The 14,720-nt window shown below is 39.8% G+C and overlaps 1 protein-coding gene across 2 annotated transcripts in view; it reads right to left on the bottom strand.

Annotated features, from left to right (window-relative positions):
* CTNNA1 (catenin alpha 1) overlaps window positions 1–14,720 on the bottom strand; it is a 179,525-nt gene that overhangs the window by 17,319 nt on the left and 147,486 nt on the right. For both annotated transcript variants that reach the window (XM_070374415.1, XM_070374416.1), the window contains exon 11: window positions 4,379–4,535. In XM_070374415.1, coding sequence (XP_070230516.1) covers window positions 4,379–4,535 — 157 coding nt within the window. The remainder of the gene's footprint in view (window positions 1–4,378; window positions 4,536–14,720) is intronic.

The following is a 14,720-nucleotide window of genomic DNA, read 5'->3' as shown; positions in this document are numbered from 1 at the left end:
TAAATTAACATTTTCTACCCTCACTGAGACAGCCCCAGCCAGCTGAGGCCACTACGAACCCAGGACACAACCAACCTGCTCTCTATACTTGAGCCGTAAGGGAGAAGTGAGTTCCCACTGGACATACATGCAAAGATAGGAGGGTTGGAGGTACCCACACTAACTTAAGCCATAAGTTACTTTAACAGAATTTCTAAGGAAACTCCATTCCGAGTAGACACACCAATCTGGATCCCATTAAAAACTCTGATGGTTCAATATAGTCTTTATCTGTAGATGCTTCAAACAGGAAAACACACACACAAACACAACACTCTTATCTCCAAGGGATCATATTATGGACATTAATATATCTGGTTTTCATTTGAAAATCTTTCTAGGACTGCCTCTGCATATCTACCTCAGCCACGTCAATGGCTGTGCTGTACCCTACTGAACAGACGAAGGGCCATCATTTGCTTATCTAGTCTTCTCTTAGGCGTTTTGGTTGAAGTGAACATATTTGCAAGGTATTTTGGCAAACATCTGTGTACCCATCCTCAGGAAAATTTCTAGCAATGGGATTACTAAGTCAAAAGGCAAATGTGTATAAAGTAGATGTATGATGCCTAATTGCCCTCTGGGAATCAAGCCAAATGGTATTCTCCAAAAAGCCTGCATGAACTTACACTCAGTCCACAATGTCTAACAGGGCCCATTCTGCCCTCCCCTTGCTCTGGATATCTTTATCAGTGCAGCCTTAAGCATACACAAGAGATGATAATATTGATACTCCATATAGAGAATGTACTCCACTATTATGAGAAGAGCCTGAGTGCCTGACATTTAACTCACTCTATAGTAACCATTTTTTAAAAAATCACTATTAATTACTGTGGAAACCAGGCACAGAACTATTGAGTGACTTATTCATTCAGGATGCATGGGAGTCAGAGATCAAATATCACCACTTTCCTACCTTATCTTCAGTCCTGGAGTTTTGTAATTAAACAACCAACCAACAAAAAACTAGGTACAAAAATCCTTTTATTTAGACCAATCAAACCAAATTATTTTGGCATAGTGACAATGAGGCAGAGTACAAATTACTACTCTTATTTGTTGCCCCAAAGTATCTAATGCATTATATTGTTTCCAAGAGCACTTGGTTAAGAAAAAACAATAAACCCAATTATAACCACTCTAACCAACCACTTGCAACCTAAAAAAAAAAAAGAAGAGAGGGGGTAGGGTGCGGGAATCAAAACTTCCACATGAAAGCTGAGTAAACAAATGAGAAAGTAAACTGCATTTCCACGGAAAACATTTATCAAATACAATTCAAATGAAATTCAAACAGTCTTTATCGCTTTGATAAATTTCAAACCACTGTCCTTAAGGAATCAGTCCATATAAATATATTCATGGTTTACTGAATGTTGTGTAGCATCCTAAATCACCCCCAATATTTACAAGGCAACATTCTGAATAGAACAGCTTAGGGAAAACGAGTGCCCCTCCCTCTTCCCTCAAGTGGCTTGCACGTCCCTTTTATTTTCGAGTGCCACTGGCTCACACCTGACACACAGTGACTCAGGTTGCCCCTGCCCTGCAGCCTCATGAAACACTGCTATCAGGGTCTTGGTGGCTTTACCAAGTTATACACAATATAACCATTATTTTTTAAGCTGTAAAACTTGGGATATAACTTATAATAAGCACAAGGGAACTTCTGGAACCAATGGGACAGAATATGCAGAAATAATGGAGCTAAAACAGCAGAGGGTCCTTTCAGTCCTATCCCCTAAGTAACTTACCCTTGGAAGGGCTCTCATGAGTAGACAAGGCTACAGCAAACACACAGGCCCCATGGATTCCAAGAGGGACTGATGGAAAAGTCATTACTGGAAATATTCCTCCAAACCTATCCCACTGAAAAAGGGCCACAAAACCCCAGGACATGGGAAAACACCAATACTCCAAGGAGTCAAGTCGCATTCTTACTTTTCATTAGGTCAAATTTCATGAAGTGCACCAACCTTAAGCCAGAGCCTGTGCTGGGCAGTTGCCGAGCAGCCCCTTACTCAGAAACATGCCCACTTTGCTGAGGGACTACTGAGCACCACTGTGCCTCTGGGCGATGGGAAATGGCAGAGAGGGCAGACCTTGGCTTCTGCTGGAAAGACTGCTAAAAGCACACAGCTGCTACAGATGGCACCTGCTGTCCATCCTGCGGGGGGGGGCCTCTCAAGAGGCTGTGAGCTGGGGACCACTGGGTGCCTGCCCACTAGAAAATGGGATTCCTCTCAACGAAAGCCAGTCTGCTGGGTGAGATGGGGAGATATGTCTAATCTGCCACATAAATAGTGCTAAAGCTGCCATGGATGAGGTTAGTGTGTAAGGGTATAAAGGAATCTAAATGCCAAAACTTAACTGATCAATCCAGTAGCACTCTACACAGGCATCTGCCTGTCTCTTCCTTTCAAACCAAGCCCCTGAAAAGCACACCGTGACAACCAGAGGAATTTTGAGTAATAGCCTTGTCCTGTTAATTAATTAATTACCTGACAACTAAGCAAGCCTATGACAAAACCTTAGAGAAACACACTAATGAGGGTCTCTGAAATTCAGATGCTCTGAAAGCACTACCATCTCCTGACTGAGACTACTGTTCTGTGTTTATTTGCTAAATGGAAACTGTCTAAACTCTTTTCCATCAAGTCAACCCTTCTATTTTCCCACATTTGCATAAAAATTGAACATACTCACCAGACAAAAGTTATCTGTTAGAAAATCTGATTTCTCTTTACTGTTCTTCTGTTTTATGTCATATACCCTAAAGATATTGCCTGGATCCCACTAAATGCCACTGCAAAATCCCCTTTGTTCTCTGATCTGAAGAATGCTGCATGAGGGACATCTGATTCTATTATATTTTATTCTGCTGTAAGAGGACTAGAAATCCCTTGAGACCAAGCCTTACTTGGTAAGTAAGTTTAGGAATGTAATATCTATCTCCAGAGGGGGGCTTTGCATTTAGATTTCAGAATTGGTTGTTTGCTTAAAAGTGTGCTGTGAAGGTGGAATGTTTTTCTCTAAACCTATGAAAAAGAATAATTCAGTATTTCATTGGGAAAACAACAGAAGGCCAAGATTTCCCAAAAAAGCAATTGCTGCATTTTTGGCACCTGCAAAAATGTGCTTGCAAATAGGTTTTTTGTTTTAAAGTACCAGCACCTGCAATTTGGCAGTCCTGCAGCAGCATGGTTCACCCCCTTGTTTTGCAGTTTACAGACTCCCTGCTCCCCAATCTTTCAAGCAAAGCCAATGCTCCAGTCCCAAGGAGAGTGAGCAGAGACAGGGGAACATTGGTATGCAGAACACAGTGTCACCTTATATAGGTCACTGCTGGAGGACTGTGCTGTGCATGTACTTAAGTAACGCTTCTGTTTCAAGCCCCATTGCCACTCACATCTCCCACGTTCAAGATTGTGGTTCCCTGGGGTGACAGGTAGTTTCAGCCCTACAAGGACCAGCCACTGACTGCCCAACAGGCCACTGGCCTCACGAAGCCTGGCACCTCCAGAGAGCAAGCAGCATGGCCAAGGGCAGCAGAGGCCTGTTAAATGGAGAATGCATTTATACTTGCTCAACTCTAAGGAGATGGATTGAAATTTATCTGTGTGATAAACAGGGAATTGCAGTTGACAGACATTTTCTATATGAATGCAATTTACTATGTCATTACCAGTTTATGTTTATATAATGAAATCAACTGTTTTTGTGAGGTGAATTACCCAGATTTATTTTTTGCAAGTTCATAATTAAATGGTACTTAAATATTTCCTCTCTGTTTTCTATCTGTGCATCATGCAGACAGAGTCTTTCGAAAGTAGGCAGTTAAACTACGATCATTTCTGAGGGAGAGAGAGATGCTTTCCAAGCGGAACAATTTTTACAAAAGAAACTGAAGCTGATGATGCTGGGAATCCTGTCTCCTAAGTCTCACAGGCTCATTAACAAACCACCAGTCCAGCAGGTCAGTGTTTTTTCTACACACAACAGCAGCAATAAAGGTGGATGCTTATGGAGTTGTACAGGTCACAGCTTCAAAATCTTACTCCACACAGAGAACAACTTCCTCCAGGCAGTTTCCTGATTCATACCTCTGAGATTGAGACCAGCCCCACCACAAGCAGAACAACTCCAACCCCATGTCCAACTGCTTGGGAGTCACTGGTAGCTGTTTTCTTTAATTAAAATGAAAACCATCATAGTATTATTGCTAGAATAATTTACCTGGCCAGACTTGGGGGTGTTTTGATTGTCCATTATTGTAACATAGGTGAAAGTAATTATGCACATCCTCACATACTTCTCTGGGGAATCAGCTCATTACCTGAGACAGCCAAGAAGTCATCAATGGAAGTAATGTCATCGACAGCATCTGTGAGAACTCGGACTTGTTTTTCCCACTGTTCTTTAAAAAGATCCATGTTTTCTTGGGCCAGTTTACTCTGTGGTTTTGCTGCTAAAGCCAATGCAGCATTGATAACCTGCAAAGACATTAAAGTTCATTGTATACTCTTTCAGAGTCAAGAAAATAAAATAAGTCAGACACTTTGGTCGGTGGAGTGGCTATGGTTTTGTCTCCTGTGCATTTCATGAGGACACACAATACCACATGCTCCACTTAAACAGTTACAACGATGGAAACAGAGAAGTATTAAACAAAAGGCTTTACATATGAATGGGAAGCAATTCATCAAAAATACAGTACTGGAAATACTGGAACTATGGGCAGTAACAAACACAAATTATCTCTAATCTCCCCACTCTGTGACAGCAACTCTTCACAATTTCTGACATTTATATTCCAGGCTTTTTCTCCTCACATACACATGTACATGTGCCAAGTCAAAAAATTCACAATTAGAATTATATGCTAATAAAACTGACTATCCTGCTTCGTTTAAATACTTCTCCATATCATTAAATGTATGTTAAAACATTAACTGTTTAGAGATGCACCTTATAGGTGCACATCACTACTCCGACTGCAGGATGCCTATGTTTGTTCCAGTCACCCATCATTCTTAGTCTTGGGATGAACTTTGGCATTTTAGGCTCTTGGTACGTTCTCAAACTACATATGTGAAAAATGTTTTTCTGAGGCATACTGTACTTGACATACAACTTCAAAGAAAGTATAATATTTATTAAGTTTAAAAGTTATTTCTTCTAAAATAATAAGAAGTCATTTCTTTACAAAAAAAACAACAAACAGCTTTACTGAGATATAATTTATATGCCAAACAATTTACCCATTTAAACTGTAATATGCAAAGATTTTTAGTATATTCAGTTTTGTAACCATTCAGTTCAGTCAGTTCAGTCACTCAGTTGTGTCCAACTCTTTGCGACCCCATGAATCGCAGCACGCCAGGCCTCCCTGTCCATCACCAACTCCCGGAGTTCACTCAGACTCACGTCCATCGAGTCAATGATGCCAGCCAGCCATCTCATCCTCTTTCGTCCCCTTCTCCTCCTGCCCCCAATCCCTCCCAGCATCAGAGTCTTTTCCAATGAGTCAACTCTTCGCATGAGGTGGCCAAAGTACTGGAGTTTCAGCTTTAGCATCATTCCTTCCAAAGAAATCCCAGGGCTGATCTCCGTCAGAATGGACTGGTCGGATCTCCTTGCAGTCCAAGGGACTCTCAAGAGTCTTCTCCAACACCACAGTTCAAAAGCATCAATTCTTCGGCGCTTAGCTTTCTTCACAGTCCAACTCTCACATCCATACATGACCACAGGAAAAACCATAGCCTTGACTAGACGAACTTTTGTTGGCCAAGTAATGTCTCTGCTTTTGAATATGCTATCTAGGTTGGTCATAACTTTCCTTCCAAGGAGTAAGCGTCTTTTAATTTCATGGCTGCAGTCACCATCTGCAGTGATTTTGGAGCCCAGAAAAATAAAAGTCTGACACTGTTTCCACTGTTTCCCCATCTGTTTCCCATGAAGTGATGGGACTGGATGCCATGATCTTCGTTTTCTGAATGTTGAGCTTTAAGCCAACTTTTTCACTCTCCACTTTCACTTTCATCAAGAGGCTTTTGAGTTCCTCTTCACTTTCTGCCATAAGGGTGGTGTCATCAGCATATCTAAGGTTATTGATATTTCTCCCGGCAATCTTGATTCCAGCTTGTGTTTCTTCCAGTCCAGGGTTTCTCATGATGTACTCTGCATAGAAGTTAAATAAGCAGGGTGACAATATACAGCCTTGACGTACTCCTTTTCCTATTTGGAACCAGTCTGTTGTTTCATGTCCAGTTCTAACTGTTGCTTCCTGACCTGCATATAGGTTTCTCAAGAGGCAGGTCAGGTGGTCTGGTATTCCCATTTCTTTCAGAATTTCCCACAGTTTACTGTGATCCACACAGTCAAAGGCTTTGGCATAGTCAATAAAGCAGAAATAGATGTTTTTCTGAAACTCTCTTGCTTTTTCCATGATCCAGTGGATGTTGGCAATTTGATCTCTGGTTCCTCTGCCTTTTCTAAAACCAACTTGAACATCAGGAAGTTCACGGTTCACATATTGCTGAAGCCTGGCTTGGAGAATTTTGAGCATTACTTTACTAGCATGTGAGATGAGTGCAATTGTGCCGTAGTTTGAGCATTCTTTGGCATTGCCTTTCTTTGGGACTGGAATGAAAACTGACCTTTTCCAGTCCTACAGTCATTTTTAGAACACTTCTATCACTCCAACAAGAAACTCCATATCCACTAGCAGTCCCTCCCTATTTCTCCTAATCCTTTCTTCCAGCAACCACTAACTTAACTTTGTGATTTTTTAAATTTATGTATTTTGGTAAATTTTTATGAATTACCTATTCTGGACTTTTCCTATAAATGGAATCGTACTAATATGTATATTTTTGGAACTAGCTTCTTTCACTTAACATGTTTCCAAGGCTCATACACACTATAAAATGTATCAGTACTTCACCCTTTTTACTGACAAATAATATGCCATTATATGAATTTACCACATTTTCTTTATTCAATCATCAGCTACAGACATATGAATTCTACTTTTTGGTCATTATGAATAACGCTATGAATATTTACATATGTGTTTCATTTATTTCCACTGTTTTTTTATATGTAACTAGGAATGGAATTGCTGGGTCATATGGTTAACTTTATGAGGAACTGCCTATCTTCCAAAGCAGTTGAACCATTTTACATTTCCACCAGCATATATGAGAGTTTCAATTTCCTCATATCCTTAACACTTGTTTTCCCTTTCTCCCTATTCCATTTTTTAAATAACAGCCATCCCAGTGGGTGTGGAGTGATATTTCACTGTGGTTTTGATCTCCATTTCCCTGATGGCTCATGATATTGTCTGTTAACGTACTTATTGACCCCTAGTGTCTTTGGAGAAATACCTTTCAGATCCTTTGATATATTCACTGAATGAATAAATAATGAAAGTAGTTTGAAAAAGAGCTGAGAGAATCATTAGGAAGATCTCTAGGTACAGGTGCTTATGGGTTATTGGAAATAAATGTGTTCATAGTAATGCAACTTTGAAGGTAAGCAAGGACAGGGGAAACTGGTAGTGATGAAGTTGAGATCTGCGAGGTAGGACAGCAGCTATCACAGAGTCATTTGGGCATCGTACCTGAGAGCAGGAGTTTGGGATCATGTTTTTTCGGTGCTACAGAAACCGCATGTCTTCAGGTCATGTCTGTAATTCCCAATATATTGGAGGGGTATCCAAGAGTGAGGCTATCATATTACCCCTCAAAGACTGTAATCAAAAAACTAAAGAAGAATCAGACCCACTTGACTGGTATAACTAATTCCTCTTCCCTCCCAGCTAACTGGAAGGGATAAATTATCGAAACTATCAATTATAGATTGTAGGTTTTGAAGACTAGGCCAACCCAGTTACTATTAATAGCCCACTACTTTCAAAAGCTTCCCTGGTGGCTCAGAGGTTAAAGCGTCTGCCTGTAATGCACGAGACCTGGGTTCGATCCCTGGGTCAGGAAGATCCCCTGGCGAAGGAAATGGCAACCCACTCCAGTATTCTTGCCTGGAGAATCCCATGGATGGAGGAGCCTGGTGGGCTACAGTCCACGGGGTCGCAAAGAGTTGGACACGACTGAACAACTTAACTTTCACTAACTTTCACTTTCAAAAGTGAATGGGTTTGGACAATAAATTATTTGTCAAAAGTATCCTAGCTTTCCCATGTGTTATACCATAGTCTCCCCTATTTTCATCATTTCCAGGCTTGTTCTTTGACCTCTTTTCCTTCTTCCCTTTGTTTCCCACTGGGTGATTCAAGATTGTGGACTACTCTTCATTAATTAACTCATTAATTCACTAATGTTATCAATGACTCAGAGTGGAGCTAGACCTTGTAAGAATACCTGGCTGAAGAAAATGTTTCTTAAGAGGGCCAAGTAAACACCAGCAGGGAATTAATTATATGTTTTAAATACTAAGATAATTTTCCCTTACAAAGAGAAAATTGCTCCCTTTGTTCTGTAATCTTTTCTCATACAGTATAATGGAGGAAAAGCACCTTGTCTAAGGTGAACTTTCTTGTTTTGATTACAAAACTGTGGGACATAATAAATTAAATACTATTTTCTGATGTATTGGGACTAGCTGCTAAGTCACTTCAGTCGTGTCCGACTCTGTGCGACCCCATAGATGGCAGCCCACCAGGCTCCCCCGTCCCTGGGATTCTCCAGGCAAGAACACTGGACTGGGTTGCCATTTCCTTCTCCAATGCATGAAAGTGAAAAGTGAAAGTGAAGTTGCTCAGTCGTGTCCAACTCTTAGCGACCCCATGGACTGCAGCCTACCAGGTTCCTCTCTCCATGGGATTTCTCCAGGCAAGAGTCCTGGAGTGGGGTGCCATTGCCTTCTCTGGTATTGGGACTAGAAAGATACTTAAAATAATACTTTGAATAATCATCCAACATGACACTTATTAGGGAAAACTCTAGAATCATTTACTTTAAAAAAGTCAAGATGTTATTGACCGAATACCTATTGTCATCATTACTTAATTAATGGTCTTTCTAGCTAATGAAATAAAGTGGGAAATGGAAATAAGAAAAGGCTGTTTAGAAAGTAGACAATAAAATTACTTTTCAATGTAGAACATCTTTGTTTATCTAGAAAACTGAAGTAAATCAACTGAAAAACCTCTTAGAATTAATAAGAGTTCATTAAGGTAGCTAGAGACAATGTAAATATATAAAAATGAGTAACATTTCTATATACCAGAAAACAGGACATAAAATGAAGGGAGTATCAGCTCTTTATGAAAACAATAGGAAATATGTGAATCTGTAAAGAAACCTAAAGGACCGAGATATCAAAAGTAACTTTTTCCGAGTACATTATAAAAAAAAACTTGAATAAACAGAAACACAGTCCATGTTTAGGAGTAGGGGGACTGACCTATTTATTCACCAATTAATCTGGAATAGTTAACGGCTGAGAGCAGCAAATATATACATGGGATAGAGATCAGGAGGAATGAAGAGTTAAAATGTAATACAAAGCTAAAGTAATTGAAAAGAAAAATCTAAAAACACACCCTATCATAAAGCAGAAGTCAATATATGACAAAAGAGACATCACACATCAGTGATGGGGGATGGTCCATTTTTACATTTGATGGGCTATTTGGAAAAAAAATAGTCAATGTCTGAACTTCATACTTATATTTATGTGCAAAATAAGATTGTTCCCAAATAGATAATGAGTTAGATTTAACATGATATGGCTAAAAGAATGTGTTTAATTATGCACTTACTGAACAAATAAATATTTCTTATGTTTTAGAATAGTTAAGGTTCCATGCTTCCACTGCAGAGGGCACAGATCTGATCCCTGGTCAGGGACTAAGATCCCACATGCTGTGTACCAACCCTGGCCCCACCAAAAAAAAAAGAAAATTCTCTGCTTACATTTGTATTTAAGTATACATGACAGATGAAGTATATAATGTCTGACAAATCAGTAAGGAGAACGTTAAAATACTGGTATAAAATGGAGGTAAGACATGAACAGCCTACCTAAAGTGACCTAGTTAAGGAACAACAAGAGGGAAATATTTACTCTCACTTCTAAATTAATGTGACTCACTATCCTTGCTCATTATATTTGCAAAGAGCCACAAACTAGGCACTACCACCACATATCAATGGCAACTTTTTAAATGCTACTGTAGGCTAAGACCTCCAGTACAACACTGAACAGGACATTCTTGTCTGGTTCTGATCCTAGGGGGAAGTACTCAAGCATTTCATGATTGAGTATGATGCTATCATGCTGAGGAAATTTTCTTCTACTCCTAGTTTACAAAGTGTCTTTAATCAGGTCTGGATGTTAGATTCTGTCAAATAGTTTTCCTGTTTCATTCCCACTATTCTGGTTACTTCTTCTGTGTCTCTTTTGCCGTCATCTTCTTCCACTAATGCCGGAGTTCCAAGGCTTGATCCTATGCTGGTCATACTTCTCCCACCTGTGAGCAATTTCTAGTTTCATGATTTTACATACCACCCATCTGCCAACTACTCCCACATCTCCATCCCAGACCACTCATTCTAGCCCCCAACTCATTTCCTAACCATTTCCTACCCAGCGCTCTACTCAGATGTCTCAAAATAAACATGTCCAAAATAAAACTCATGATTTCCTGCTCCCAACCATGTTGAATGCATCTCACTTTAAAATACCTATCACTCAACTTCAAGAGGACTCACAGTGTTGGGGACAGCAAGAGAACTAGATTTCCTTAGTCCAATCAGTATCTTCCTCTCCTCCAGTCTGGACTCTAAAAGAGTAATCATTCCATATCTTCTCCTCAAACCTGTCACACTTCTGAGAGCATCATCACTCTCAGCTTATAGCTCTGCTTCCTATTTAAATGAAAAGATGAATACAATCAAAAAAGAATGTCTGCGAATCTTATCACTGCATCTACCCATTTACCTGCATTTATGCCACATGCTCTGTCTTACATCTTTTTAACTGTGAATGTTCCTATCTATGCTCCCATCTCAGACACTGTCCCTGGCTTGGTCTATCATCTCCTTTCTGGTCTTTGCTTCTACATCACTCTCTCAGTGAGGTCTTTATTGATCATCCCAATCACACGATTTAACATCCACACCAACATTGTGTATGTGTGTCTATGCTTAGTCCTGTCCAAGTCTCTGTGACTCCATGGACTGTAGCTCCTGCCAGGCTCCTCTGTCCATGGGCCTTCCCAAGCAAGAATATTGGAGTAGATTGTCATTTCCTACTCCAGGGGATCTTCTCCACCCTGGGATTGAACCCAATCCTTGTGTCTCCCGCACTGGCAGGCAGATTCTTTACCACTGAGCAATCTGAGAAGCTACACACCAACATTACAAGTTACATTAGAAGAGAAGGTCTCAAATCAATGATTTAAAAGCTTCTAACTTAAGAAACTAGAAAAAGGGGGAAATAAACCCAAAGCAAGCAGAAGGAAAAAAAATAGAGTAGCAATTGATAAAATACAAATTATCAAAAGTCAGTCAAGAATAAACAGCTAATGGTTAAACAAGTAATCTGAATATCATTATATCTATTAAAGAAATAATTTATTGTTTAAATAATAGTTTAAACAATTTAGTTTAAAATCTTCCCATATAGAAAATTCCAGGCAAGACGGCTTCATTGATAAATTCTCCCCAAACATTTAAAGAACTAATACCAATTATATAGACTTTTCAAGAAAATGGAAGAGGGAAACCTTTTACGGTATGGAAAACAGACTTTACAACAAAACAAAACAACAGACCAGTATCAATATACAAGGCTTACAAGGAGACTAGAGTGTTTCTGGGGCCCTGTTACCTACAGACCTCCATGGGAGGGGGTTAAGGGAGGAAAGAGACACAGAAAATGCTGTGAGAAAACTTTTAGTCAGAAGCATCTCCTTTGAGCTCTTCTGTGCAACTGCTGTGTAAAAATGTTAGAGAAAATCAGAAGCGGAATAACATATGAATGAGAGCTTGATGCCACAGGCTTCCCTGGCTGGTATGCTTTAGCTCATTAAAGAGCTATATATTTTCTCATTAACTATTCAAACCAGGCCTGTCTGAGTTTATGCTTATTTGATAGGGACTGAACAACAATAAATGCTTATCAAGCCTGTTAGCCACAAAAATGATCAGAATTTCCATAGCACAATGGGAGAAGCAATAATATGAAAGATAAATCTAAGTACGCAGAAGAAAAAAAAATAACATTTCTTCTTTCTCAATTCAGTTAGCGAGAAATCCACCCCTCCCCCCAAAAAAAGGACCAAAAAATGTAGATAAAGCAGCAGCTTCAAAGACTTGATTCACCCTTGCTTAAATTTCCAAGAAAGGCCATGCATTAAACCCAGCCATATGAAATATTAAACTGCCAGATTTGTATTAACTTAAATGTACAATGCTCATTCTTGCATAATGAACTATGAAAAATAAAATATTAAGTCAGATCATCTCCAAAATGCCATTCTCCGATTTTAAAGACTCAATTGCCAAAAACCTGCTGTTGGCAGGGTTTTTCCACTTTGTTTTGACCAGCATTGGATGAACTGAAAAATGAAAATCTTTTAAGCAGCTACCAAGGAATAAGACTTGAGCACACCATGAGGAGATGATGTGGGGAATCAGGTCCTTTTCCAGAACAGTTTGATTTTTTTTTCCCCTGATAAGAGCATGTGAGATTGGTGCTATCTGCTCAGATGGAGGTAGGTCCCTGTTCTGGAGAACAGAGTGAGATACTGCAGACACAAAGCAGAAGGCAATGCAGAGAGTGCTGACCTACTTTCTTCCCTACTCATGACAACAGTAAATCACCAAAAAATGGGGTGCTTTTCTCCCCCAAGCAACAAAATAAATCCATCTTCAGGTTACTTCGTCTGAACTCAACTTTAATACCACAAACATTTGGAGTTAAAATTGCTTTACTCCTAAAAAGTTAGTACTTTAGAATAGAATTTCCCATTTCCAAAAGTGAACAGAAAGATGGGGAAGAAAGGTTTCTACAGGTTCCATCTGTCATCTCTCCCCTCCAGAAAGGAACAATAAGGTCTAGGAGCCAACTCCACACTGTGGGTGGGGGTCACAGAAAAGCCCCCAACAGAGGGGCCAGGGCTGCCTGAATACAGCAGTGTGGGTACAGCTACTGTACAGCTACTGACATAAAAAGAGACTGGAAAAACCCAACACACAGTCTATACTGTGAATGGATGCTGACAGTAGCCTCAAAGAAACATATACTTTAATATTGTCTACATGCTACAGCGTATTAAACACCATGTTAAACTACTGGTGAATTAACTAACTAGTTTATTCAAGTTGATTAGCTTGCCTAGGGTTTATCAAACAAGCCAGTGATGCCTGACATCACTGCCCATACCAGGCTGAAGAGAGGGACAGCCATTAGCCACCTTAAAGGAGAGGTCCTTCGAGTATGAAACACATGGGCCAGGGTAGGTGAGATGCAGCTCCTAGAAATTTGCTTTATCCTCCTCAAAGAATTTCAAAATGTTAGTTACCAATCCTTTAAAATTGGGACTTACCAAAAAATCTGAATTGTTGACTTCTCTTTACAAATAATGAAAGAATCTAGCAATAATAGGCTGGAATGAAATCACAGTTACCTCATTTAGAAATGGCACCTGCTATCCAGTTTGTCATTACCATGCCCGCAATGTCTGCTGTATTTGTTGTCATTGAATCTGCCTAGCCCTATTTGCAAGCCAGGGTAGGATGGAGCCTGGGAAGGAATCTGGGAGAACAATCACAACAAGTAACACCTTTTTATCAAGGACATATACCAAATGGCAACTAATGGCACTCCAGTACTCTTGCCTGACAAATTCCATGGATGAAGGAACCTGGTAGGGTACAGTCCATGGGGTCGCAAAGAGTCGGACACAACTGAGTGAATTCACTTTCTTTTCTTTCTATACCTAATCCTAGGAATCATCCGGGTATTGTCCTGGGGTCTGCTCTAGTAGGAGAAATGAACTACAGAAGAGAGGGAGAAAGGTTGCCTCAGAAAGCACCTAGAGCCTGGGCAACAAGCCCGAGCCAAACGTGACTTACGCACACCAGCACTCCCATTAGAATCTACTAGACTCTCTTTTTCAAGGCTTTAATATCATTTATATAAATACTCTTAGTAGGTGTGATCAGCGTATGTTACCATCTGTTTCAGCCGATATGTGAAAGCATTGTCGCTTTTCAAGCATTTCAAAATCAAATGGAGAAGCAAAGGCATTAAAAATAAAGCACTGATAGGGTAATAAGGCAAGCCTGAGAAAAGAATGCCAAATCTTTAAAACCTGCTCTAAATTTATTTCATACAACTTGTTCATCCATGAACTTTCTGGACGTGATTAAATTTACTGTGCTTATTATCTGTATAGCTACTGACTGGCCAGTAACAGACTTAATGACTGGGTTAAAGCTGAAGAAACACTGATCAGATCATGTGGATCCACAGCTGACCCAACACACTAACACCCAGAGGAAGCAACTTTCATTTGCAAACTAACCCACATGGTTGAGAATGAGAACAAAGGCTCTAATTAACCTGCGTACCAGTCAGGATCCCAGATTAATCACCAGTCTTTACTTATTTTGGTCAGGAATCATGCATATGAAAGAGCCAAG

Source organism: Bos mutus, chromosome 7, assembly GCF_027580195.1.
Source record: "Bos mutus isolate GX-2022 chromosome 7, NWIPB_WYAK_1.1, whole genome shotgun sequence".
Taxonomy (NCBI): Eukaryota; Metazoa; Chordata; class Mammalia; order Artiodactyla; family Bovidae; genus Bos; species Bos mutus.
The sequence above is the reverse complement of the archived record's forward strand: the minus strand, read 5'-3'. Positions and strand labels throughout refer to the sequence as shown.